Below are 27,427 nucleotides of genomic sequence, written 5' to 3' on the forward strand. Positions count from 1 at the left end.
GGGATTTTTCCTTAGAAACGTTTTCCACTTACAAGGGTTTGTGCACTGACCCTCAGAAACAGGCTTATGACTAACCCTCAGAAACTCAGAAAATAGCATTTATAGTTCGTAAACTGGCCTTCAATGTCCTTGAGGCAGGCGTTATCACCATTTCTGTTGTACAGAGGAGGGACACATTTTCTAGATCACACCACCAGGGAGATTCTGACTCAAACCTGTCTGTGGATTTCCACTCCCCGTACCCCAAGCTGCCTCTAGTTACCCAGGACTCCAGTGCTCTGGAGAACTGCAGCTGGGTGCAATCTGGTGAGATTATTTGGGGAGGTGGGACTTCGGGCCAGACCAAACCGAGACACAAGCGTGTTCAAAGTCTGAGGCAAGTGGATGGTGCACTTGTGGAAAGTGGCCAGCAGGGAGCACCTGTGGCCATTGGAACTGAGGTCTGAGGCTCCAGGCTTTCCAACAAAGCCGTGAGACTATTTTTTTTTTTTTTTTTAATTTTTAACTAGACTTTCTGATTTTGTTTGTGGTAAGGCAGAGTCTTGACCTGGGGGTGTGGAAAATTTATAAGGAGTTCCTCGACCAAACAGTTAACAACAGCTGTAACATTAACGGCGGACGTTATAGCTTATTCGCTAATCATAAGATAATACTTAACAAACTTAAATAGCATTTACTCTCTGCTTTGGGGGAGGTACTATTGATATCAGCACTATTTCACAGGTGAGAAAACTGAATCCCAGAGAAATAATTAACTGGCCCAAGTGGAGACCAGGACTGGAAATCTGACAGCCGTGCTCAGGGTCTATGTCCATTACTCTACCTGAATGTTTGGCACAGAGCAGGCACTAATGCTGGTTGTTACCATTTTTCAGTACCTAGGGACAGACTCTCATGTTATGGATTTGCACATGAGCACATGAGCTCAGTGGGGCAGGTGGGACTAACCCCACTCAGGAGACAGCAGATGAGAATGCCTAGGTGACTCTGGGGTTGGACCAGCTCAATTTGAGCCCCACATCTCTGTGATCTCCAAGCAAACTACTTTAACCCTCTGTGCCTCAATTTTCTTCTCTGTAAAATGGGGACAATAGGACCTTCTTCCAAGGGGTCATGTGAGGATTAATACTCTAAGTCTACATCAGGGCTTAGAACAGAGTCTGGCATATAATTATTCACTTCAACAGTGGCTATAATGGTCCCTGTTGAGGAAAGTGGCCCTCAGAAAGGTTAAGCAATTTGCTCAAAGCTACACAGGCAGAGCTGGGGTCAATAGCAAAACTCTACGTGATTCCTAAGCCCATGTGTATATAGTGGTTCTTCTCAAGGGTTTGTCAACTGAACAAATAGTGGATAGGTTGACTGGGTTCAGGGTTGGTCTATGAATTGGGGGTTGATGAGGTGGTGAGATTTCATGCCCACCAAGTGGGCTGCCATGATGTCAGGCATTGTTACTGGGTTTGCTTCTCAGAGTATCAGGGAATCACAGAACCAGCTGGAAGGGCCTGTAGGGATATCCCAGCTCAGGGCTCTTCAAACTGAATCCAATTGATACCTCAAGGTCATCTTGGAGTTGGAGGGACAAAATAAAGGCCACCTGCTTCAATCAGAGCAGCTCTGTTTTGATCTATTTTAAAGTATTCAGCTGCTCTATAAGATTCATTTGACCAACTGAGCTATGGCTTAAAAAAAAAAAGAAAAAGCTTTCAAACTTGAAAACCACAGAGATGGTCCAATTCCCTCATTTGACAAATAGAGGGACCAAGACCCAGGGCGGATCCGAGGCTCCACAGCCAGTTGGCGACAGGGCTGGGCAGCCTCCACTGACTGCGCGCACCGGCCTCTCTAGACTGGAAGTGAAGATCAGGCCACCAGGTTGACGCCTTCCTGTCCCTGGGCTCTGAGTGTACCTCTGCTCCTTGATGCACAAGGGCCTGGAACCTCTTTCCCTCCTGTGGCTTCTGTTTTCCTGCCTGTGCCATGAAGAGAGTGGTTCTTGCCCCAGTCCGTGAACCTCTACCCAGCAAGGTTTCTGCCAGTTTGATGGTTATAATTTAGCAACAGGCCAGACTATTGTTTCCCCGGGGCAGCGCCCACTGAAGGGAAAATGCCAGGTCTTGATTTCCATAGTCCTCTGGCATTCCAGGCTCTGAAAGGTAAAGTCTTTTATTATACCTCTGCCCACCCCCCCCCCCAGGATTTGCATACTCAAATGAGCTCTGCCTTAGGCATCTCCAGAAGGCCCAGCCCTAGGCCCAGGTGCCCCTCTCCCTTAACACCTTCCAGGCTGCAAGCCACAGCCCCTTCATTTTTGCCAGGCCCAGGCTCCAACTGACCAGGCTGAGCTCTTGTTTTGCCCTTTGGGCTTTGGCACAGGCTGCTTCTTCTGCCTAGAATACCCTTCCCTCTCCTCTTCATCTGCCTAACTTCTACTCATCCTTCAGGGCTCAGCCTAGAGACCGCTTCCTCTGGGAAGCCTTCTCAGATTGCTCCTGGACTGGACTAAGTGCTCCAGCCGTGTACTCCCAGAGCAGACTTTTCCTCCCCTGTTTTCCCACAGATAGGAGAGAATGAGAGGCTAGAAGTAAAAAGCACTCAGGCTGGGGGTGAGAAGAGCTGTAGAAAGTGAAGGGAAGATGAGAAAGAAAATGGGGTTTTAAGAAGTGTTTCTGTGATTTATGGACATTATTAATTTTGCTGGATACTGCATTCTTTTGGCACTGAGCCAGGACCACTTGGGTCCTGGCTCTCTAAGAGATTCAGTTGTTTAGTAAGTGTAAACCCTGGGAGGACAGCAATACTTTCCATTTTGTTCACTGCTGTATCCCCTAAGAGTAACATAGTAATTTAGGCAAGCTACTTCACCTCACTGGGCCTTAGTTTCCTCATCTGTACTTCACTGCATCTCTATGCCTCAATTTCCTGTTCTGTAAAATGGAGTGACAATTACGTATCTGTGGCCGGACTATTACATCAGTGGCTTCCAACCATGCCTCCTGGGACTCATGCTCTTGTGCAGTCCCTCCCACACTGACCGAGGGCTGGGCATGTGACTTGCTTTGGCCAAGGGGACATTAGTAAGCACGATGCAAGCGGAGCTTGCTCATTTACGGCTTGGTCCCTTAGAAGATTCCCTCTTGGAACCTCGCCGCCAGGATGTAAAGGAGCTCTGGTTGGCTTACTGAGTGACGTGGGGCCACTGGAGAGAGACTTGGAGGATGAGCCACCTTCTCGGACATTCTAGCCCCAGGCAAGCTCTCAGCAGAATGCATCCGCAAGAGGAACCTCAGTTTCACCACGCGGAGCAGGAAAACCACCCAGCCAACCCCAGTCAACCTCACAGAATCATGGGAAATAATACATTGCTGTTTCAAGCTACGAAGCTTTGCAGTGGTTGATTACAAAGGAATAGATAACAAAAATCTTACCCTAGCAGGTTGATGTGAGGACTACGTGAGTTAGTACATAGAAGGCACATATAAAAAGCATACTTTAATCCTGAGCACTCAATAAATGTTAGCTATTATTATTGTTATTACTACAGTATGTGATCAATAAACATTTGTTGAAGAGATACTTGACTTCCTGTTCCCCTCCCCCAACTTCCCCGTTAGACTCTCACCTGGGCTGAGAAGTCGATGAGTTTTGGCAATGGCTGCTTGCTGCCTTCTTCACTTTTCAGGAAGTCCAGCAGGCTGCCTGTGTCGGGGAGGGGGAAGCAGCATTTACTACTCTCAGGACTTTAGTGTGTGGTTAAGATCGTTCATAGTAATGGATTTAAAGAAAAGTATTTACTGCTCCTAGTGTTTGAGAAACAGAATCTGGGCGTTTGGAAAACGACTTTGTGATTGCCAGACTTCCCTGACTGAGGTTCCTTGACTGAGACAGCTTTCTGAGCCTGGATGACCGGGGGCATGGTTTTATAAGGCTGGCATAATTGTGTGTTTAGAAAATGATAAAAGCTTTGAGATTTTGAATCATTCTAAATGGAGGTCATGTGAGATGTTTCTGTATACAGAAAAATGGGCAGGGATTGAAAATGATTGGGAAATGGTGGCCTAAAAAAAAAAAAATCCCTGAGACGTCCTGGATTGTGTGTAGGCAGGGTTGGGGCAGCCTGGAACGGATGCTTTGTCAACTCTTAAGGTTGACAAAGGTCTTAATGCTTTGACTCTCTTTTCTGGAGCATTGGTCCAGCTAGGGAAGGTGGCTGATGGTGGGGGGGTGGGGGGTGGTTTAGGGAGTCACGCCAGGCTCTAGGGCTCACAGTGAACCCCTAGAAGCCTCTTCTCCTATCACCCAGAGGGATTCTGGCCCTACCCGCTTGCCCAGGGGCCCATGTGCTCCCCTTCTCCTGGCATCCCCCTAACATGATTTCACCCCCTTAAACAGGAGGGTGGGGTGGGTGGATATGAAGATGATCAGTGAGTTCGTGTCAGAAGAGCTCCTGGCCAGACTGGGGAAATCTTGAAGGCAAGAACCTTGACAGAGTCACCTTTGACTCTGCAATTGACCAGGAGGAGCCACAGCCTGCATCCCCAGCTCCCAGCATGTGGCACCTTTGGCCATGAACTCTGTGATGATGTAGATGGGCTCCTCCGTGACCACGGCATGCAGCTTCACCAGCTTGTCATGCTGCAGAGTTTTCATCACGTTGGCTTCTGCCAGGAACGCCTCCACAGACATGCTCCCGGGCTTCATCGTCTTCACGGCCACTTTGGTGTGCTTGTTGTAGGTGGCTGGAGTGGAACAGGGAGCAGGAAAGGTGGTCAGGACCCACTGCTCTTTCCCCACAGTTCTGGAAGACCCGGGTGCAGACCTGCCTCCTCCAGGACACCTTCCCTGCCCATCTCAGCCCTTAGAGAGAGAAGGGGAGACATGGGCTTTGGCCTCAGACAGATGTGGGTTGGAGGGCCGGTTTACCACTTCCTAGCTGTGTGCCCTTGGGCAAGTCACTTAACCTCTCTGAACTGTGGTTTCCTCATCTGCAAAGGCTCTTTCAGGGATTAAAGAATAACCTTAAAACATCACTCAGATTATGTCGCTCACTCACACACCTACCTTTGTTTTGTCAGACATCCATACACATATTATCTTTGCTTAAAATGGTTTATTTAATCTTAACACTGCTCTCAAAATAAATGCCAGTTTCATCATGGTCCACAAGGCCCTGCATGATCTGGCCTTGCCCACCTTGCCTCATCATCCACCAACAACCCCCTTGCCTTTTGTGCACCAATCAGCCTGCGTATCATTCAGTCCCTCAAGCGGCCAACTCCCCCTCCCACCACAGGGACTTTGCACATGCTGTTCCCTCACCTCACCCTACCCCTTCCCTGCTTCATCTTGTTGATCTTGTAAATCTCATTGTTGCTTGTGTTTCCATGTTTGCCTTGGCTGCCAGGAAGCTCTAATCCAGAGTTGAGGTCTTCCTGTAGTAAGAGTCTAAGGCCTCATATAATATTTTTTGTTTTCCAACCTCATCAGCCCAATCTATCTTACCTTCCTCTCCATACTTTCTCTGCCACATTCTCTTATTCAGTGCCTGGCACATAGTAGGCTCTCAATAAATATAGCTAAAATACGTGGATTTTAAACTTATTTTTTTCTGGCTGAATTGTTTGCATCTCTGTAAGTTGTCTTCCCTCCCATTTGGAACGTGGTGGAGTATAAACACAATGGGGGCACCAGGCACTGGGCCAGGCATCGTGTCTCACCCACAGTTCTGCAAAGCAGGCTTTGCTATTCTTAGGTTATTAGAGGCAGGACAGCAGGGGTGGAATATGACTTTTTGGTGCCCCACAATGCCCTAGCATGGCACTGGGCACGCGGCAGGTGCTCAGAACAGCTTGTTCATCAGCTGCCAACACTGAACTCACCTGGAAACCTCCAAGTTATACTTTCCCATTCTTTTTTTTTTTTTTTTCGCCACGCTGCATGGCATGTGAGATCTTAGTTCCCCAACCGGGGATCGAAACCCGTGCCCCCTGCATTGGAAGCACAGAGTCTTAACCACTGGACCACCAGGGAAGTCCTATATTCTTTCCCATTCTTAATTTTCATCATCCTAAGAGATGTTCTGGTTATCTCAACACCCAACTAGTAGACTGTCCCAGCTCCCTATGAGGGAGCAGATCCCTCATCTAGGGCTCCTGCTTCCCAGAAGAAAGTGTTTGACCCCAACAGGCCTGGTCTCAAAGGCAAATCAGTGTTTGCATGGCCAGACAATTTGGTTTGCTATCAGAGAGGAACTGAAGAATTGTTCCTTTATGGTTATTATTCAAATCTCCCCTCTGCCCTGGGTGGCATTCCCACTTTGCCTCAGGCTGTTCCTGAAAGCAAGGACCTCCCTCTTCCCTCCTTCCCCTCCCCACTCTGGCCCTGGGTCCTTACCCATCCAGACTTCCCCAAACTGCCCAGCTCCAAGTTTCTTCTCCAGCTTGAGGGACTCCCGGGGGATCTCCCAGGCATCTTTCTCCCAAGGCTTCTGGGGCTTAGAGGACATGCAGGGCACTGTCAGCTTCTGGCAGAGTCCGTCGCTCCCCTCTGGAACAGAGCCCCTGATCAGCTGAGGGCAGCCAGCTCCAGGCCAGCCACAGGCTTCCTCTCGGGGGCTGCCCCACCTGGTCCACTGCATCTGGCCCATGTTCCGAAGGGTCGCCCCCATCAGGGACATCCCCAAGAGAACAGAGCATGATGCGATGCCACCTCTGCCCTCCTGCTCAAAAGGCCTTCAGGAGAATCCAAAGCAACTATTTGTCTGGGGAGGAAACCTCAGCAGGCCTCAGAGGTTGCAGTGCACACTTGACTAGGATTCCTGGGAGACAGGCCCACCCACTTGGGCCCCCGGTTGGGAGGCGGCCCCAGTAGGACTTACTCTTTTTTTGTTGTTTGGCTGCGTCCCACAGCATGTGGGATCTTAGTTTCCTGATCAGGGATCGAACCTGCACCCCCTGCATTAAAAGCGCAGAGTCTTAACCACTGGATCGCCAGGGAACTCCCAGGACTCACTCTTGTAGTGGGCCACCAGCTCCTGCAGGCTGCTGAAGGTGCTCCGGGGGGAGATGTAGAAGCCCCCATTGTCCAGGGTCCGGATCTTATAATGTTTCACTGTGTCCCTGTGCTGGGGGTCGTAGTCTCGCACGGACAAAGAGTAGCTCCCTGCATGGGCCAGAGAGAAACCCCTCAGGAGTGGACTCTCAGAGGCCTGCCACCTTGTGTCAGCAACCTGACACTCTGTAAGGCCACTACTGGCACCGTCCTGGCACCTGCTCAGTGGAGTACAGGGTAGGAGTGGGCTGTGGAGTCAGGCTTCCTGGGTGCTTGTCAGGCTGCTCCATGTCCAGCTCTGAGACCTTGGACAAGTGACCATGTCACTTCTCTGTGCCTCAGTTTCCTCATCTGTAAAATGGGATTGGTCATACCTCCTCACCCCATTCCATTGCCTGATGGTTAAAAGAAGTAATGCTTAGAAGATGTGGCACATATATACAATGGAATATTACTCAGCCATAAAAAGAAACGAAATGGAGTTATTTGTAGTGAGATGGATGGAACTAGAGTCTGTCATACAGAGTGAAGTAAGTCAGAAAGAGAAAAACAAATACAGTATGCTAACACATATATATGGAATCTAAGGAAAAAAAAAAGGTCATGAAGAACCTAGTGGCAAGACGGGAAAAAAGACACAGACCTACTAGAGAATGGACTTGAGGATATGGGGAGGGGGAAGGGTAAGATGTGACAAAGAGAGAGAGTGGCATGGACATATATACACTACCAAACGTAAAATAGATAGCTAGTGGGAAGCAACCGCATAGCACAGAGAGATCAGCTCTGTGCTTTGTGACCAACTAGAGGTGTGGGATAGGGAGGGTGGGAGGGATGGAGATGCAAGAGGGAAGAGATATGGGAACATATGTATATGTATTACTGATTCACTTTGTTATAAAGCAGAAACTAACACACCATTGTAAAGCAATTTTACTCCAATAAAGATGTTAAAAAAACCCACAAAAACCTAATGCAGCCAAAAATAAATTAATTAAAAAAAAAAAAAGAAGTAATGCTTGTACTCAAGATGTAAACACTCATTAAGTGTTGGCCGTCATCATCTTCATTATTATCTCTTTTTCTTCCTATCATCTGTCTATCTATCTATCAATCACAAAAGCCAAGGTACCACACCAGTTTGGTAGAAACGCTATTTAGAAACAAACAAGCAAAAAGATAAAACAAACATAAAAATATCCAGTTCAATTATTACAGTATAAACATTGAAATGTAAGTGTAAACATTAAATGCTGTGGCAGGCTGAGTAACAGCCCCCAAGATATCCGTGTCCTAATCCCTGACACCTGTGCATATATTACCTTACATGGTAAAAGGGGTTTTGCAGACGTGATTGAGTTAAGGATCTGGAGATGGGGAAGTCATCCTGGATTATCCAGGTAGGCCCAGTGTAATCACAAGGGTCCTTATAAGAGGAAGTAAGAAGGTCAAAGTAGCATATATGAAGATGGAAAGTTGAGGTTGGAGAGATGTGAGAAAGAAGCTATGAGCCAAGGAATGCTGGTGACCTCTAGAAGCTGAAAAAGGCAAAGAAACAGATTCTTTTGTGAAGCCTCCAGAAGGGACCAGTCCTGCGGACACTTTCACTTGAGCCCAGTGAGACTGATTTCAGACTTCTGACCCCCAGAACTGTAACATCATAAATTTATCTTGCTTTAAGCCACTAAGCTTGTGGTAATTTGTTACAACAGCAATAGGAGCCTAATACACATGGCATCACATAGACCAGAAACACACACGTCTTTCAGTCCATGGCCACGGTTCTGCCATTTGTGGGCTGAGTGTCCTTGGGCAAGTTATTAGCCTCTCTGTCTCTCAGTTTTCTCTACCACAGTAGCACCATGTCATAGGATTTGGGGGAGGTTTAAACTGTTGCATGAATAACAGTTGACCATACATGCTAGCCACTAAGAACCTTGTCTGAATAAAAAAATGAATGAAAGAAAAAGTGAATGAATAGGAATAATATTCATTATAATGAATTATAGTTATATGTATTATGATAAATTATATTATTCATTATAGTGAATGAATAACCCCACAAGGTAGAGGTTTTATATCACCACAATTTTATAGATGAGGAGACTGAGGTCCAGGGAGGTGAAGTAACTCACCCACAGTCACACAGCTTGTAAGTAGCAGAGCTGGGAGTCAAACCCAGGCCGCAGGCTCTGGGACCCCACTCTTAGCCACTCTGCCCAGTCAAGGTGAGGCTGGTTTGGCTGATGCTGAGTGGGGAGGAGCAGAATCCAAGAAGCAGCAGGATAGGATTTGGGGCACTTGTGCTGCAAGTTTTATTAACTCGGCGAACCCGCCTATGCCCCCATCTCTGAGGGCTGTGACGGTGGCCCAAGCTCACCTTCCTGCCCCGTAGGTCTGCCCCTGTGTGCAGGATGGCCCAGCGGGAGAAGAGAAGCCGAGGGCTGTGTACGGCTTTACCTTTTTGTCCGTTTCTTTTCCTCTGGGGGCTGAAAGGGGGCTTGTTGGGTGGGAGGAAATAAAGCCTAAATATTCACTGACCCAAAACACTGATTTTGAGTGGTGTTCTAGCCACATTCAGGCTTCCCCAGTTCAGATACCTAGGGAGTGAATAGAAGGTCACACAGATGCCTTCGATTGATGGCCCCAAAACTGTTTGCCCAGGGTACTGTGAGGTCACACTTTATGCAATTTACTGATTTCTTTGAACCAAGCAGTCTTGAGTCTAAACACCGTAGTAAAGGTCCACTCTGTGTGTGAAATCCGAAATCACGAGACTCCTACTTACATTCATTCCTTTGGGAAAACTGGCCTCAGTTGATGCCAGTTTGAGTTATGCACTGTTTTGGGGCACTGCTCTTGCCTCCTGTGCAATGACCCGGCACAAAGCCCCCCTCACAGCACAGAAATTTCAGGAAGCAGGCCACCAACATCAAAACTTCCAAATATCTCAAAGGAGCTATTTTAAGCAGGGTCCCAGCGAAGGCTGGCTTGGGGCTCCTCCTGTAGCCTGATCCCACCCATTTTCTTACGGAGAGAGGGAGGAGTCAGGTTTAGGGACAAGATATATTTTGATGAATATTTGAAAGAATACAAGCAGGATGTTGTTTTTAGGGGCGGTCACTGCCTCCTACTTCCATCGGCCTAAGCCGCCAGTTCTGGGGGCTGAGAAGGCCCAAACTAGGCTTGAGCAAAGGACAGGAGGAAGCTTGGAAGCCACAGTGGGCTGGGTGAGTTGTTCAGGCCCCCATCCCCCAGGGCATTCCCCGTGGGGTAGGGGAGGTGGGCAGGGACACAGGGCTGGGAGGGCCTGCATCACCTTTGGTGGTCTCGCTGTCCCGAATCATGAAGGAGCCCAGCACATTGCCAGGGGCCAGGAGTTGGCGCTCTGCATCCTTCCGGCTGATGCCCTTGAAGAACCACCTGGAGGGGAGGGGGGTGCAGCGTGTGAACCCGTGGCAGACAATTCTGGCCGGCTCTCAGCGCTCTTGCCCGGCACCAGGATTCTGAGGGCCTGGCTTCCTGTGGGATCAATTTTACTCAGATTCTTTTGGGGAAAACAACCATTCTTTTAATATTTTAACATGAAAACAGACATTTTACCAAACTGGTGAATCCAGTTTGCTGAGGCTGAAACTTAGGCAATTTGGGGAGCTTTCTTCAAGAAAAATAACACAGCGTTACAAAGACAAAATGCTTGTGGTCATTCCAGCACCACCCAATGTGAGGGATAAGCTTATGAACAGAAAGATTGGGTGGAAAAATACAGCAGTCTTTACCAACTGTGGTCAAAAATCTTACTTTTGCAAATTTCACGAGAACATTTGACCATCTTTTCAGGGTCTTGGAGGCCCATGTGAGTGAGGGCTGAGCTTTGTTACTGCCACAGTTCATCCTCCTCTGTGGATACAGAGTGAATATAAAGTCGGCATGCATTTCTAAGCTAAAACGTGAGATTTCAAATGATTTTATACTTGAGACCATATCCTTGGACCTTTTCTTCATACTCCCTGGATGTTTGGGATCTTGGGTGGAAAAATTCAAGCAGCAGCAACCAAATCCATTCCCTGAGGAGTAGTTCATGTGCTCTGATGGAAAAACCCCAGACCAGAGGTCAGCTGGCCTTGACCCTGCCACAAATCTGCTGTGTGACTTTGAGCACGTCGCTTTCCCTCTCTGGACTTCTGTTTCCTCTGCTATCAACTGGGGAGACAGACAGCTGACATTCATCAAGTTCTTGTTATCCACCCAACAACGCTGTGGAATCATTGCCTTTATTATCCCCACTTTATAGATGAGGAAACTGAGGAACAGAGAAAGCAAGTAACTAGCCTGGCGTCATATAGCTAGGAAGTGGTGGGGGCAGGATTCAAAGTCAGGCAGTCTAACTCCAGAGCCCAAGGTCTTAGTCACCATTCTACACCTCCCACTTGCCTTCTTTGCTCTCATTTGGTAAAGTAATTAATGCCATGGTAAAATGTTCAAGCAATGTTAAAGGGTACAGAGTAAGAGCTATCTCCCTGGCAATTCCATCCCTAGGAAGTTATCCCACCGATCTTGCACAGGGAGAAGTGACATATACACAAGGAGATTCACTGCAGCACAAGACTGGAAGCAGCTTAAGTGACCACTGGCAGGGGATAGTGGGGCATCTACGTGCCAGATGCTGCAGCTGTGAAAAGGAGGAATACTGCAGGTGCTGCACGGAAGACCTGAACAAAAGGAGCAGAACAGTGTGTGTTCAATCTACCACTTGTGTAAAATGGAGGGAGAAAGATGTATTTTCTTAATCAAGTATAAAGCATTTGGGAGGACATACAAGAAACTGGTTGCTTCTGGAAGGGAAGTAGCTGGGTGGGGATAGGGTGGGAGGAACACTTTTCACTCTTTATTCTATGTCGTTCTGCACCATTTGCATTTTGAAACATTTGAAAATATTGCCTATTTCAAGGCAGATGAGGAAATAAGATCTCATCCCATGCTGATTCCAGTGCCCCAGCTGCCCTCCCCAGAGGCAGCCTCTGTGAGCAGTTTCTTGATGCAGACACAAGAACCCAGGAGTGTAAGACTCACATAGGTATTTAGGTAAGTGGTTCTCAAGGTGGGTCCCTGGACCAACAGCATCTGTCTCACCTGAGAACTTGTTAGAAATGCAAATTATGAATCAGATAATCAGGGAGTGGGGGCCAGAAACCAGTGTTTTCACCAGCCGTCTAGGTGCTGCTGATGCACTCAAGTTCGAGAACCAGCCATTTAGGTTATCACCTAAATGATAACCCACCAGAGATGTCCTCTGCACCCAGCCTTTTCCGCTTAGCAATTATGTTGCCTTTAAGGAGTAATACCAGCCATGCCTCTTCCAAGGCTGCTGCGAGGTGAGGTGTGGCGCAGGGGTTCTGTAAGTGCTCAGAGCCCTGAGTGGGGAGAGCGCACGGACGCCCCAGCAGAAAGCCGAGAAGGAGAGAGAAGCAGCCAAGACCCCCTGCAGCACGTAGGGGGTGTGCTGGGGGAGTTCCAGGACAGAAGGTCAGCAGTGGGAGTGGGGGCTTCCTTACGGCCACAGAGGGGAGATTTCATAGGGCAAAGAGGTTTCATGAGCACTAAGAAAGGGGTGACTTTAAGATGGGGAAAGCCCAAACATTTTAATTTTTAACAGACAAGTATCCCAAACCCTCAATACCATCTAGCCAGAGGGAGGAGGCAAAGGAGATAAAACCATGGGGACTGTCAGGTTTCAACTTTTTGACTGGCTGATTCTGAATTGGATCTATCGCCACCCTATAGTGTAGCCATCTTTTTACTTGTCAGTCTCACCACCCACACTGTGAACATCTCCAGGGAGGAAGCCTGCCTGAGTCACCCAGTATCCCTGGAATAGGGCTGGGGGTACAGTAGGTGCTCAACAAGTGTCTGTGGGATGATTGGGTGGACGGATGGATGGATGAAGTCTAACTGTCTATGTTTTCAGAGTCAAGGAGGACACAAAGAGCCTGCAGTCAAGAATGATGGGTTACGGGGATCTCCTTGAGAGTGGGGGATGTCTCATGGACCCTGCAGCCCCCGCCTGGCACAGGGCTCGGTGAGGCACAGGCACATGTGTGCTGATGAGTCACGTGAGGGGTGACCGGCCGGGTATGGGCTGGCTTGCCTCTCAGAGGATGCTCTTCGGCACAGCCGTATACTTCATCCAACAAATATTCATTGAGCACCTACTGCATGCCAGCCTGTGCCGAGGATGCGGCAGCAGACAGAAAAGGTCCCTGCCCTCACGTACTCTCGTTCTAGTGCGGGAGGCAGACAGTGAACCCGTGAACAACCAAGGAAACAAGATCATTTTTGCTAGTGAGAAGTGTCTAGAAGGGAGTAAAACAGGTTACCATGAGAGAGAGAGAGTCTCAGAGGGGACCTGCTTGAGACTGGGAAGGCCTCTCTGAGACTGGAAAGATGAGAAGGAGCCAGCCAGGCAAAGAGCCCTAGGAAGAGTGTGCCAGGCAGGGGACACAGTGAGTGCAAAGGCCCTGGGGCCGGAGCAAGGCTGGCTCTGTTCATGCTTCCTTCTGGAGGGTAGGGAAATAGAATACTCACTCCTCTGTCTCCAGAGAGTTGACTCGGGCAACGTAGTTGCTTGGGATGTAGCCCTCTTTCCGGGTAGCCAGGGATCGTGCTCTCCACCACTCCCCAGATCTGAGGGACAGGAGGAAGCAAAGGGGTCGGAGGGCAGGAGGACCACTCCTGGTCCTCTTAGGCCCCCCAGCCTTGGCCTGGAATACCCCCAACCCCAGGAAGCTGGTAGGGTGAGGGGCAGGGCCGCTACTGTCCCAGCCCCCAGCCTTCACCCCGTGATTAAGGTAAATACCTTTACAACAATCCCCACTGTGTCTCTGAGGGTCCGCCCAGGGCTGGAATCAAGCCCTGTCCCTGCATTCAGAGTCCTAGGTCTTTGGCCTCACTCTTATTCCCTGGACTTGCGGCCTTGGCCTTATTAGCCATATGTAAGGTGGGGCCCTATGCCCATGGCAGACTCACAGTGGCTCGTTGGGGCTGAGAGCCAGAAGGAGTGGGCTCAGGAGTCTGACCAAGCATAACCACTCCCATCCTTGGGCCCCAGGACATACTAGACACTACATCCACCGATGGTGAAGATGGTAGGAGATTGGAGGTAGCAAGCTCAGAGATCCATGGATTTCTGAATGCAAAGTCACCTCAGCGGGGTCTGGTCCATAGGTAAGGCTGAAGCTTAATCATAGGAGCCCAAGGAAGGCTTCCCTGAGAAAGCACTTTCTACGGTCCATCCTTGCCTGGATGTGCCATTAGCAAGTATGCAAGCCCCTTTACTGTGGCTGTAAGCCAGGTTAACAGCAAACTCTTCTTCCTTTATTACGATCAGGTTCTCATCAGTCATTTACACCCTAGTGTAATATAGTTTATCAGGTCCTTTACTGAAGCACAAGAGAGCATAACTGAGTATTGGAGATAGGTATGTCTTAGAGGCGAGTGGAATGGGAACTCACTCTTCCAGGACCACCATCTGGTCCCCCTTCTGGAAACTGAGGTCTTCATGGTGAATGGCCTCGTAATCATACAAGGCAACCACAGTGATCTCCTCAGAACCTGCTGGGAAGAGAGACATGTGGGATGGTGAGGCTTTATCTGAGCACACCCACAGTCCTGGGTGTTTCCCACCCCAACACCTGGCACCCAGCCCTGGACCCCTCGATGTGTCTGTCTCGTGATATAAGTAAGCATCTTGCCATGCCGGGTGCGATTCTTGATTTTAAAGCTAACGGAGTTTTGTTCATGTTATGAAACAACATTATAGAAAAACAATAGCCTGTACTAAGTACTTCGGGGGAAATTTATGGGATTTTCAAGAGTGGTTTTGACTGTTTGGGATTTTTGCCTCAAGCTCTGACTGAGAACCTAACCTAATCCGCTACATAACACGACTCCACTACATGTGCTTGCCAGCTACTTACCCTCTGTGGACCCTGGTGGGTTGCCGTTGCTACTGTCAGGCCACTGTGGGGAAGAAATGGGAGAAGGGGATGAATCCAATAGTGTGTGTGTAGCCATGGAAGGTCTGTGTCAAAAAAGATATCCCAGGGCTTCCCTGGTGGCGCAGTGGTTGAGAGTCTGCCTGCCAATGCAGGGGACACGGGTTCGTGCCCCGGTCTGGGAAGATCCCACATGCCGCGGAGCAACTGGGCCCGTGTGCCACAACTACTGAGCCTGCGCGTCTGGAGCCTGTGCTCTGCAACAGGAGAGGCCGCGATAGGGAGAGGCCCGCGCACCGCAATGAAGAGTGGTCCCCGCTTGCCACAACTAGAGAAAGCCCTCGCACAGAAACGAAGACCCAACACAGCCATAAATTAATTAATAAATAAATAATAAATAAATTAAAAAAAAAAAAAAAGGATATCCCAGCCCCGTGAGTCATGGGAGGAGGCCCAGAGAGGGCTGGGAAGTGCCCAAGGTAACACAGCACATTAGGGGCACAGCCAGCACAAGGATGCAGGTCTCTTGGGTTGTAGTCTCTGCCTTCAGCCTTGGACGTACTGCGGGACGTACTTGTGTCTTACCCTCGGCATACAGTGAGGGGCTTGGTCCAGATCAGTGTTTTCCAAGCTATGTTTGAAGAAACCCTAGGTCTACCAACATGGCCCATGAATAAAGGCTCCACTATATATGTGGAACAACCTAAGTGTCTGTACAAAGGGGAATTGGTGCCTACACTGTGGTGCTCTAAGCAGCCCTTATAAGACGGAGGCCGCTTCATTCCTGACACAACGAGACCTCAAAAATATATTGTTGAGTAAACAAAGCTAGTTCTTCAGAATGGTAAACATGATACATTGATATAAAACACATACTCAAACATCCTAAACACTTTCTGTGGACACATACTGTACACGTGTGAGTGTAAATTCATAGGAAAAGGTTTTCAAGGTTCCACGCCAAACTGACAACAGCTGATACCTCTGAGGTAGGGTGTGGTATTTCTAGGGAGGGGGGCATTGGTCAGCAGAGACTGTAGCTTTCACTGAAATCTGTGATTTTTATTTTCAAGGAGAATGAATTTGTGTGTTACACACATAAGTAAACATTAATTTAAAGAAATAGGTTTGGGAAACACTAAGAAGTATATTCTTTTTTGGGGAGATTCACGAAGCCCATTACAAAGATTTATAAAGGCTCTGAGTCCTACAGGGAAGGAGTGTTTGGCCCAGTGTTTTGCAAACTGATTTGACCTGGGAGCCCTTTCTCAGTTACTAACTGACTGCTGAACCAGTGCTCTGCATGAGGGGAACAATGAATGGTTGATAATAGTGTCCCTTAAACCTGATGCTCAGAGAGAACAGCCAAAAACTGGTGGGAGAAAATCCTCTGCTTCCCACTGTTGACAAGCCAGAAGGCCTCAGAGAACCTGAGAACCTGGAGCCCTGGCCACAAAAAGGGCCCAGGGCCATGCAGGCCAGGTGAGAAGCAGACCTGGGAGTGACTTAGGGTTTAGGATGTCAGCTCAGGATCTCGTGTAACCTTAGGCTGTATTAATAGATGTCAAGTGTCAGAAGGAGGGAAGTGAGTATTCCACTCTTCTCCCATTTCCATGTGTTTGGGGCAGGACTAAGGGGCAGGTATGTGATCCAGGAGTAAGGGTTATGGGGTAATATACCTCCCTTCAATACAAGGAAGAACCTTCTAAGGGGCGCCAGGAAGGAGTGCACCCCTGCCTCTGCAGGCAGCGAGCAGAGGCTGTCCTTCCTGGACAGCCTCAGGTAAGGGGATGGACGAAAGGATCCCAGAGGAGAGAGAACCCAGCCTTGAGTTTAGGGAGACCCAGCTCTGCTGCTTCCCAGCGGTATGAGCCCAGGGAGCCATTTAACCTCTTTGAGCCTCAGTCAGCCTGGCTGTAAAGTAGCGTAACTCCAGCCTCAGTGTTTGGTGAGGATTAATGAACAGAAATACCTCACTCCAGTGCCCCGAACATAGTAGGTTTTCAAAGAACAGTAATGATTATTACAACTGTTATTGCTGCTCTTAGTACTGTTGTCCCTTTACTAGTACGATTATTGTCATCACCACTATTACTACTGCTACGGCTCTTCTGACTATCACAACTACCATTACTAGTGGGGCTACTTCTATGGCAACTACTGCTCCCACGACCCCCACTATTGCCACCATGACTACTGTTCCTGACACTAGCATTTGGCTCTGTTACTCTTGCACCTACCCCTGGGACATTGGAACCTGCACTGCCCAAGTTTGAACCCTTACAACCAGGTGGTCTTCAGCAAGTTATTTAACCTCTCTGTGTCTCATCTGTAAAATGGGTATAATACAAATTGTGACCTACAAGAGCACTACTGTGAGGATTAAAGGTGTTAATAACAGCAATGCCCTTAAGGTAGGGCTTGGTTCATCGTCAGCTCTGTAGAAGTGTAAGAGAAGTAAGCAAATAACCTCTGCTAATATTACCACTTCTCTCATTTACTCTTTCTGCTTTTGTTCCTACTGCTATTGCTGTTATATTCCCACTAGTATTGTTGTTACTGTTATTGCTACCATTGTTATTACAGTTATTGTCGTGACGCTGATACTGTCATCATTCCTGTCATTACTTCAACTGCTGTTGTCACTAACCTGCTCACTCATTACTCTCAGTACTGCTTATGGTACGTCCTAGGTGTGAGGCCGGCCATGCCCCCTGGGACCTGGTCACCCAGGCTGATGGGCCAAGGCCTGGGCAGTGGGACAAGGAGCAGTGACATCCCTGCCCTGGGTACTCGGTGCAGGTGTATCCTGGGGAGTCAGGGAGCTGCCAGCGACCGGTCAGCTCCATTTTACCCCAGACTCACCCTGCTCGCCCTTGGGAAAACAGGAAGCGGTGAGGGCAGTTTGGGGCAGCCCCCGGGCTGCCACCGGTCTCCCCTTTCTTCCCCCACTCACCCGCTTGCCCGAGGACGTGGGATCCGGCACATACAAAGGGTTGTGTGGGCTGGTGTTGGGCTCCGTTTTTGAGACCTTGCCTCCATCCCGGAGGAACTTGGACTTCACACACCCCATCCTGTGGTAGAGAGAAGGGAGATGAGCCCCACTTGCTCTAAGCCCCACACGGGGGAGTCTTTGATGCTGGGTTCTAGACCCTCTGTTCCCAGGCTGGCACCCCGTCACCTTCCCTGTCTCCCCTTCCCCTCTCTGCCCCCCTCACCCCACCCTGGCCACGTGGAGCTCACTCTGCCCTTGTCATCTCTGGGCTTCCCCACACCCCGTCTGGCCCGCACCCACGCAGAGCTGACAAGCTGTCGTAGTCATGCTACCAAGGACCCCTGCGATGGGGAGTTTATTCAGAGAATAAATCGTGATGATCATTGAAATTCAACAGATGGAGCCTCAGAGCAGAGTGGGGGGGTGGGTGGGAGCTGCCAGCTCTGGGGTCAGAAAGCCTGAGCTGACGCTTGGCCCCTCCCTCCCCGACTAGCAGCTCACTTACCACTCCCCCTGCTCCCCAGTCTCAGTTCCTCATCAGCGAAATGGGGATAATAATGCAACCTACTCGCCGGGTGTTGGGAGGATGAGCAAGCACGTGGGTGGGGAAATACTCAACACAGAGTCAGGCTCAGAGCAAATGGTAAAGTAAAACTATACTCTCATTATATAATGTGAACATTTTATATTAAATGATAAAGATCAGGTCACATAATGTGGCTCAAACAATCAAGGTCACCATATTCCTCATATCATTTTATAATTGCCTTCTAACAGCTTCCCTCCTTCTTCCCTCCCTCCCCACCCCCACCTCTTTTTCTGTTTTTCTTCCTTCCCTTCTTTCTCTCATGGATTTATTTGGTCATTCAACCATTCATTTACTCAGCAAACATTTACTGAGCACTTTTCTAAACCATGATTAAGACAAGCAAATTCATGCCCTTACGGAGCTTACTCTGGAGATGGATGGGAGACACAGACGATAAACAGGTAACAAATAAATAACAAGATAAATTCAGTTAGCGAAAAGTGTGAGGACGATAAAAGAGGATGTGATCGGGAACAACTATGCGGGCCCTCTTTACACAGGGCGGTTGGGGAAGGCCTCTCTCGGGAGGTGATATTGGACCTGGGGCCTGACTGACACAAAGGAGCCAGTTATGTAACACTCTTAGGGAACAGTGTTCCAGGCAGAGGGAACAGCAAGTGCAAAGGAATGTGCTTGAAGAGAATCAGGCACTGAAAGGAGGCACTGAAAGGAGGCCAGTGTGACTGGAGACCACAGGCAGGAGGGAGAGGATAGCATGTGACGAGGGTGCCCCAGCTTGTGAGGAGTTTGGATTTGACTCTAAGGATGATGGGAAACCATGGAAAGTTTCAAGCAGAAAGATGACGGGGTTCAGTGTGTACTTTAAATAATCCCACTGGCTGCTCGGTGGAGTATGGACTTTAGTGAGCAGGGCAGGGAGCCCCATCCACTGCAGGGGTCCAGGCTTGAGAGGATGGTGGCCTGGCCCGGGGTGGTGGCTATTGAGGGGGTAAGAAGTGGACAGATTCGGGGGACATTTTGGAGGTAGAGCTGACAGACTTTGCTGGTGGATTAATCAAATTTAAAGACACTTAAAGAAAACACTTTTACCTGATCAGAGTCAAAACTTAATTGTTAAAGTGGCAGAAACTTTTTCTTTCTTTTCTCAAAATGTGCACATGTATTTGCTGAGAAGATAGGCTGTGAGCAGCCGCATAAGGAAGTAATTGTTTTCCTCATCTCTACACAATCACAATTTCTTCTAAAGAAGTTAGAACTCAGTTATACTTATCTTGTTAAAATAAACATGTGCTTGTGGCTTAAGAAATAACCCCAAATTCCTAGGTTTACGAGAGTTATTTTTTTTTTAAAGATTCTTTTTATTTACAAGGATGTTTTTTGTCTGTCCTGGTGGGAACTGGGAACAGTTTACCACATCAAGACTTAAGCGGTTTTTGCTTCATTCGCCTTTTGTGAATAAAGTAAGGAACTAATCCAGACTCCTGGAGTGCTAGATCATTATTTTGAGAAATTACTGCAATTAATCAGTGCTTTATAATGTACTTGTATGCATTGAAAACAAAAACCAATACCTCTCTGACTTGCGATAAATATGGTTTACAGTTGTGGGAAATAAAACAGCATATTGTGTGGTTTTGTATGACATACAATTATATTACGTTTCGTATATTTTGATTAACTTAAGGGTGTTCTGGGAAGAGCATGGCTGTGTGAGGTAGAGCAGCTCCCTCCACCTCTCTGAGCACCTATTTGGTATGCCTTACATCATCAATTTACATATTCAGCATGGCCACAGGGTCTTCAGGGATGGGTCTCCCAAGGCATGAACATGCATGATACATGGATGGTGGGGTTCTACCTCCCGGGGTGGCTGCAATCACAGATGAGTTGAGAAGTGTAAAGGTGTCTGCCGCACAATAAGCGCGACAGAAATGTCAACCATGACCATTTCCGTTCACTAGCAGATGTGGCACTGCCCTGGAGCATAAAGTAAGCACTGTTTGCAAGTCCTCTGGCCTACAAGTTTAGAGATACCACAATACTCTAGAAGTTAACTTTTTAAAATAGGGAATTCCCATTAGTTCAATTTTTGCACAATAAAGTTTTTTTTTTTTTTTAAAGTGATATACTGGCAGGAGTCAAATTTGCATAAAATGTGATTTCCCCCTGAGCCAAGAGAACCATTCTACTGCCTGGTCTGGAGCGGCCTCAGAAATGCTTATTTTCATGACCACTAGACCTAGCAATGTAACATGAGCCACGTATATAATTAAACATTTTCTACAGCCATATTTTTTCAAGGTAAAAAGAAACAAGGGAATTAATTTTAAGATGTATTTATTTTTCCCAATATGTCAAAATTATTAACATGTAATCAATATAAAATTATCATTGAGATACTTTATACATATATTTTCTTTTTCCTGCTGAGTCTTCACATCCCAGGGTGTGTTTTACACGTACAGCACATCTCAGCTAGGACTCGCCGTGTTTCACGTGCTCAAGAGCTGTCTGTGGCTCAAGCTACTGTACTCAGCGGTGCAGATACAGAACGTTTCCATCTCTACAGCACAGCAGAGGCTGGTCTTGTTCATGTCTGTGTCCCTCAGCGCTTAGCTCAGTGCCTCCCTGGCACACGGTAGGAGCATAATGCACAGTTAGTGAGTAAATGCATGCCCAGAGCCCACGCTTTATGTAGTCAGGCCAAAGTAAAAGCATCAGGACCTGGTTCCTGCTCCAGTTGGGATGGGAAGGCTGGACATACAGAACTACATTCGCAAGAAGCTGTTAGGGATTGGCAAGGACAGTCAGAGCCACGCAAAGACTGCTAAAATACTTATTGAGTGAGGAAAGCAAACTGCAAAACATATATAATATCAAGCCATTTTGTAAAATGAATATATATCCGGGTTCTGCCACTAACATGTGTATGTTAGTTTGTTCACAGGAATAACAACCTGTTTATAATAATTGAGCAGCAGGATACTGAGTTGCATTTTGAAGAATGGGAAGGATTTCAATAAAGATTTGGGGAAACTCAAGAATGTTCCAAAGAAGCACTGACTTTCAAAAAGGATTTGAGGGAGCTTATAATATTAAACCATATACAGAGCACTTCAAGATTCAAAAAGGGTTATGCTACACAATTTAGAAAGGAAAGATTATTGAACCAGAAGCCTAGGGTGCTACTGCTACTGCCATTGGGTACTAGATTTATCTCTGAGTTTCCTAGCAGCCAAGATAAAAATGGGAATTTGTACATTGTTAACATAAAATCCCAGGAAGCATGGCAATTTACTGAGAGAAACAAATATTTTTTGAGCACTAAATTCAAAAGAGAATTTATTAGGCGGATCATCCTATAAAGGTCACTGAAGAACACAGTGAACAGTGATTTGGCAGCAAAGTCTGCTATATGTTGACAAGTCGTTCCCAAATAGATGACGCTGATGTTTGGGTGGGTTTGGAAACCATGGGATGGGGGTGGGGAGAGGGCGAGGGAAGAGGTTTATATATCCCAGGGCTTCTCTGCAGAGTGGGGACTGCACAGCTGCTTGAAGTGAGTTAGAAATGTAACAGAGTGCCTGGCTACTCAGAGTGTGGCCAGCATGAAGACCAGCAGCATCATGGTACCGGAGGTGTTAGAAATGCAATCTCGGGCCCCACCTCCCAAATCAGAATGTGCGTTTTAACAAGGCTCAGGTGATTCACGTGATCATTCTAATTGAGAACCGGGCATAGTGAACATTTTTTGCTCTTGCTTCCTCAGCATCCATCCCTCTTCTGATAACAGTGCCTGGATATTCCTTGGGCACCCAGCTTCTCCCACACAGTGGGGTTTCAGGGGGCTAACCCCACCCTTGCCTTCAGGGGTTGACAACTTGGTACAGGCCCAGCCCATTAGAGAATTCCATGTCCCCCGACAACCAATGGTGCTTGGTTCAGTTATAGGTATGTATGTGATCCTAGCCGAGGCAGAGTCTGCCCTGGGGTTTTGTTGGAAAAATTAGGGAAAAGGCACTCTCTTTCCATAAGCGTTGATGTGGATGTGAATGTAGATGTAGGTATAGATGTGGATGTAGATGTGGATGTGGATGTAGATGTAGATGTAGATGTGGATGTGGATGTGGATGTAGGTATAGATGTAGATGTAGGTATAGATGTAGATGTAGGTATAGATGTAGATGGAGATGTGGATGTAGATGTGGATGTGGATGTAGATGTAGTTATAGATGTGGATGTAGCTATAAATGTGGATGTGGATGTAGGTGTAGATGTGGCTGTAGCTGTGGATGTGGATGTAGGTGTAGATGTGGATGTAGCTATAGATGTGGATGTGGATGTAGGTGTAGATGTGGATGTGGATGTGGATGTGGATGTAGGTGTAGATGTGGATGTGGATGTAGGTGTAGATATGGATGTGGATGCAGATGTAGATGTGGATGTGGATGTAGGTGTAGATGTGGATGTAGCTGTGGATGTGGATGTGGGTGTAGATATAGGTGTAGATGTGGATGTAGATGTAGATGTAGGTATAGATGTGGATGTGGATGTAGGTGTAGATGTGGATGTGGATGTGGGTGTAGATGTGGATGTGGATGTGGGTGTAGATATAGGTGTAGATGTGGATGTAGATGTAGATGTAGGTATAGATGTGGATGTAGCTATAGATGTAGATGTAGATGTGGATGTGGATGCAGGTATAGATGTGGGTATAGATGTAGATATGGATGTAGAAAACTGGAGCTCTTGGGAGCCATCCTGACATCATGAAGGGAGGGACTGCCTTTGAGTGAAGCCATCACAAAGGACAGCAGAGCTGAGCAATGGAGACAATGTGATTCCTGAAGACATGTTTGAACACCTGGATCCAGCTGTGCCTAAAACTTTTCAACCTCAGAATTTTTCTAATTCATGAGCAAGTAAGTTCTCAATTTTGCCTAAGCCAGTTTCAGTTGGATTTCTGCTACTTGTACCCAAAGAGCCCTCACTGATTCTTGCATATTCCTGGGCCACAGTCTGGATTGAATGAACTAGAGTTTCTGGCGATGTAGGCCTGTAATCTGCATTTCTAACAATTCTTTAGGAGATTCTTATCACACTAAAATTTGAGACCAACCAATGTAGTGGAATGAAGGTCAAACCTGGGGTCTGAATACTTGGGTTTGGATCCCAGTTCTGCCACTGACTGGCTGTGTAACCTTGAGTAAGTCACTTCCCCTCTCTGAGCCTCATTTCCTTCCCTGTATAATAGAAGGCACTTGCTTCTCAAGCTTGTGGGACAGAGATGTGAAAGGCTTTTTAAAATTTCTGAAAACACACGTTTCTTGTCTAATCTGATTCGAAACCAGGCTCTGAGAGCAGAAGTGGCCTGCCTGGCCCCAGACTAACTTAGAACAGCCGATCCCTGGCTAAGACACTTCCTCAGGTCACTGCTGATCTCCTGGGACCTGAAACCGGCTCCTCGTCCCCTCAGCTTCTGCAGGTGCTGCATGGAAGGGAAATGAGAAAGTTCAGCTTGCTTGGCCTGGCTGCTTCCCGTGGTCACTGTGCTGGCTATGGAGGCCTCAGAGACTCCTCCTGAACTCTCAGAGCCAAGCCCAGGTCCTGCCTGTGCAGCCTGTGGAGCAGGCGGGAAATGGTTTTCTAGAAGCTTTTAGGCTCAAGCAGAGGCTTGTGAGGGCTGGGGGTGAGGAGCCCTGGAGTTTGGTCCCACCTCTGCCACAGATTCACTGTGTGACCTCAGGCAAGTCCCAGCCTCTCTCTGGGCCTCAGTTTCCCCAAATATGAAGTGAGATGTTTGGTGATAAGTTCTCTGAAGGGAACAGCTATAGTTCTTTCCTGTGTAGCATCTCCTCCTCCTTCTTCTGACAACAGCTCCCCAGTTTTCTTTGGGAGCCACCCCTCCCCCATTCTCAACCCATGGATTGCGGTAAAGCCGACTTCAACCTCTGGCTGTAGGGGTGGGTCTGTGACCAAGTCTGGCCAATCAGACTTGCAGTAATAGAAGCAGAGATGGGCATGTGACTCAATCCTGGCCTGTGAGAATCATCTGTTTGGCTGGAAAAGAGGCTTGCAGTTGCAAAACAGAGCCAAGAAATGAAGAAATACAGATTCTCCAGCCCTGCCTGAAGTTGATGTGCTCGTGGACTTTCCAGTAACCTCCTTCTTCTGTTTGAGCCAGTCTGAGTTGAACTTCTGCTCCCTTAAACCTCAAAGGGTCCTGCCCAGTGCAAAGGAAATTCTTACAAGGGATTGCAATTCATACTCAAGTGTTAATGGCTTACGGGAAAGACTGCCTTGATAGGAAGTTTTGATAGAAGAAAGTAAAGAGAGTACTAGACCCATTAGAGTAGGTGAGGGTGTGTGAAGTATGGACCCCATGAAGCTGACGGCACTGAAGCCATGCCTAGAAAGGGCCTGGCGTGTATTAGGCCCTCCATATATATTTGTTGAATGAATATATTGTGTTCAACCCTCTCTAGGCCTGACCATACTTGGCTGAAGTCAGCAGGACCAGAATTATGAACCCATCTGTCAGATGGGGAAACGGAGGCCCACGGCAGAGGGCATTCCCAGGTGGTCAGTGGCAAGTAGAGCAAGAACTCAGCTCTCCTGCCTCTCATCCTCCACTGGGTCAGCCTCAGAAGCTGCAGTGGGGAAAGGGGAGGGGGGAGGAGTAACACAAACAGGAAGCTTAGGAAGGCAGACCGCCAGAGGCCCAGGGCTCAAGACTGTCCAGTTAGAGGAAACTTCCCTTCTCGGAATAGCTCAGCCATGGGGGTGGGGGAGAAAGCCTTCCACTATGAGGGACCAAGTCCCTGAAGAGTTTTCAGGAGTGCAGAGCCCTACAGCTCCCTCTTCTCGAGTTCCCTGACTGTCTTCTGAATGAACCAGCCAAACCTCCAAGTGACTGTTATCCATAATGGACATTTAGGGGTCACCCCTGTCTCCCCATCTCTTCCCTTTTCTGACCCTCAGCTTCTTTCTGATCAAGAGCTCAAAACTTTGACTTTGCAAACAGGAAGGGACTGGAGAGACCTTTGTTTTACAGATGGGAGCAGCAGCCCCAGAGAGGGCGGGTGTCATGCCCTGGTTTACACAAAAGCAAGTGACAGAGCAACACACTGAAGAGGAACTCGGGCCTTTGGTCATTTGCCTCACTTGGCCAGAGGGTTGGCTCTGAGATGCATGTGTTCCAACCACTTGTTCCAAACATGTAGTTAAGTTTTTAGCATGTTCAGTGTTACCTCTGGGTCACCTGGTCAACTCCAGAACTCAAGGGCACTTGCGAGTCTCCTTAGAATAATACTATCTTTAAGGTAGGCAGGGGGCAGGGAAGTTTGGAAAACATAGGATGGGATTTGAAGCCAGAAAGAGCTGGGTTTGAATCCCCATTCTGCCTCTTACAGATAAGTGAGCCTTTAAAAAATATAAGTCAAGTCATGTCGCTCCTCTGCTCAGAACCTCCTGGGGCTGCCATCTCACTTGGAGTAAAAGCCCAGCTCCCCTCCATGGCTGGCAAGGCTCCATGACCTGGGGTCCCCTCAACCTCACAGTCCTGTCTCCTCCAGCCCTCCCTTGATCTTTCCATTTCAGCCACACTAGCCTCTTGCTACTCTTCAACTCACCAACCATGTGTCCACCTCAGGACCATTGCACATGCTGCTTTCTGGAATGTTCGTCACCCAGAAAGCCTCTTTCTCTTCATGCAGACCTCACTTTCTCAGAGGGGTCTTCCCTCATCACCCTGGCTAAGATAGGAACTCTGCCCCCAACTCCCATCACTTTCTGGCCCCTTCCCAGCTCTATTCTTCATGGCTTTAACCACCACCTAACGTAGCAGCCAAGAGGAGGGGACTCTCAGATCTCCAACTACCGAGAGCAGAATTGACAAATGGCCCCAGCTGCTGTGCTTTGAAGAACATCCCTGTTGCCATGGGCTGCTCCCAGCCAGGGACTGAGTGTGGCGGGGATACTGAGGCAGGCCCATGCCAGGCGGACCGCTGTTGGGAGACTTTGGCTAAGGGCTCTTTGACAGCCTTGGCAACCTTCCTTAGAACTTCCCTGCAGTCTAAGACACTTCCACCTTCCCTTCCTTGCTTCTTCTCTTCCTTCCTCCCTCCTTCCTTCAGACGTGCCTGCTATCTGATGGCTCTCCTAGCCTCTCCTAGCTTCTCCCACAGGCATTCCTTCTAATCAATTTCTTGCACATGTAATCTCTCTGAGAGTCTGCTTCTCAAAGGACCTGAACTAACACACCTATTGTTACCTGTGGATGTATCATCTGTCCTCCCATAGAAAGTAAGATATATGAGGGTAATGATTGTTTGGTACATGGCTATATACTAGTGTGCAAAACTAGGACACAGTACGTGCTCAATAAATTCTTGACTAATTGAACGAAGCGCCCTTTAGCTGCCAGGGTGCCCTAGATTTCCCCATTTAAACAATAGTTACAAATGTGTTTTTAAACTGAGAAGGACTCTCCATGTTTGTTTATCTCTGCTTGGAGAGGAACAAAGTTTTTCCTCGATTGAAGCTGAGTGGAGGTGGCCCCCTTCAGAAAGGACATGGTGGCCAGTTCACCCCAGGGGCAACTTTTCACTTCAACCTCCCAACATGCTCCGAGGTCAGCTGCCCCCAAATCTGTCCTCAGCAAATGGAAACTTCAAAGCTAAAAAAACACATCCTCTGACCCTTTTACACTTATTTTTTTATAGTTGACAGAGCCTATTCTTTTCTGTTTTGGTGGGTATGTGTTTTTGTTTTTAAAATTACCTTTCATCACCTAGTAAAACAATACACCGTCCTTGTTAAAAATGAAAACAAGGACTT

At 47.9% G+C, this 27,427-nt stretch overlaps 1 protein-coding gene across 3 annotated transcripts in view; it reads right to left on the minus strand.

The window, feature by feature from the left end:
• The window catches only part of HCK (HCK proto-oncogene, Src family tyrosine kinase), a gene marked incomplete at its 5' end in the record, with an annotated part of 45,323 nt that overhangs the window by 12,478 nt on the left and 5,418 nt on the right, over positions 1 to 27,427 (minus strand). For 2 of the 3 annotated variants that reach the window (XM_082429756.1, XM_082429755.1), the window contains 9 exons: positions 3,623 to 3,699; positions 4,560 to 4,739; positions 6,394 to 6,546; positions 7,012 to 7,161; positions 10,370 to 10,473; positions 13,636 to 13,734; positions 14,562 to 14,661; positions 15,027 to 15,069; positions 18,001 to 18,118. In XM_082429756.1, coding sequence (XP_082285882.1) covers positions 3,623 to 3,699; positions 4,560 to 4,739; positions 6,394 to 6,546; positions 7,012 to 7,161; positions 10,370 to 10,473; positions 13,636 to 13,734; positions 14,562 to 14,661; positions 15,027 to 15,069; positions 18,001 to 18,117 — 1,023 coding nt within the window. Of the gene's footprint in view, positions 1 to 3,622; positions 3,700 to 4,559; positions 4,740 to 6,393; positions 6,547 to 7,011; positions 7,162 to 10,369; positions 10,474 to 13,635; positions 13,735 to 14,561; positions 14,665 to 15,026; positions 15,070 to 18,000; positions 18,119 to 27,427 lie in introns of all 3 variants that reach the window. The other variant, XM_082429754.1, reaches the window with a different exon arrangement.

This window comes from Balaenoptera physalus (genome assembly GCF_965194825.1).
Source record: "Balaenoptera physalus genome assembly, chromosome: 16".
Classification (NCBI taxonomy): domain Eukaryota; kingdom Metazoa; phylum Chordata; class Mammalia; order Artiodactyla; family Balaenopteridae; genus Balaenoptera; species Balaenoptera physalus.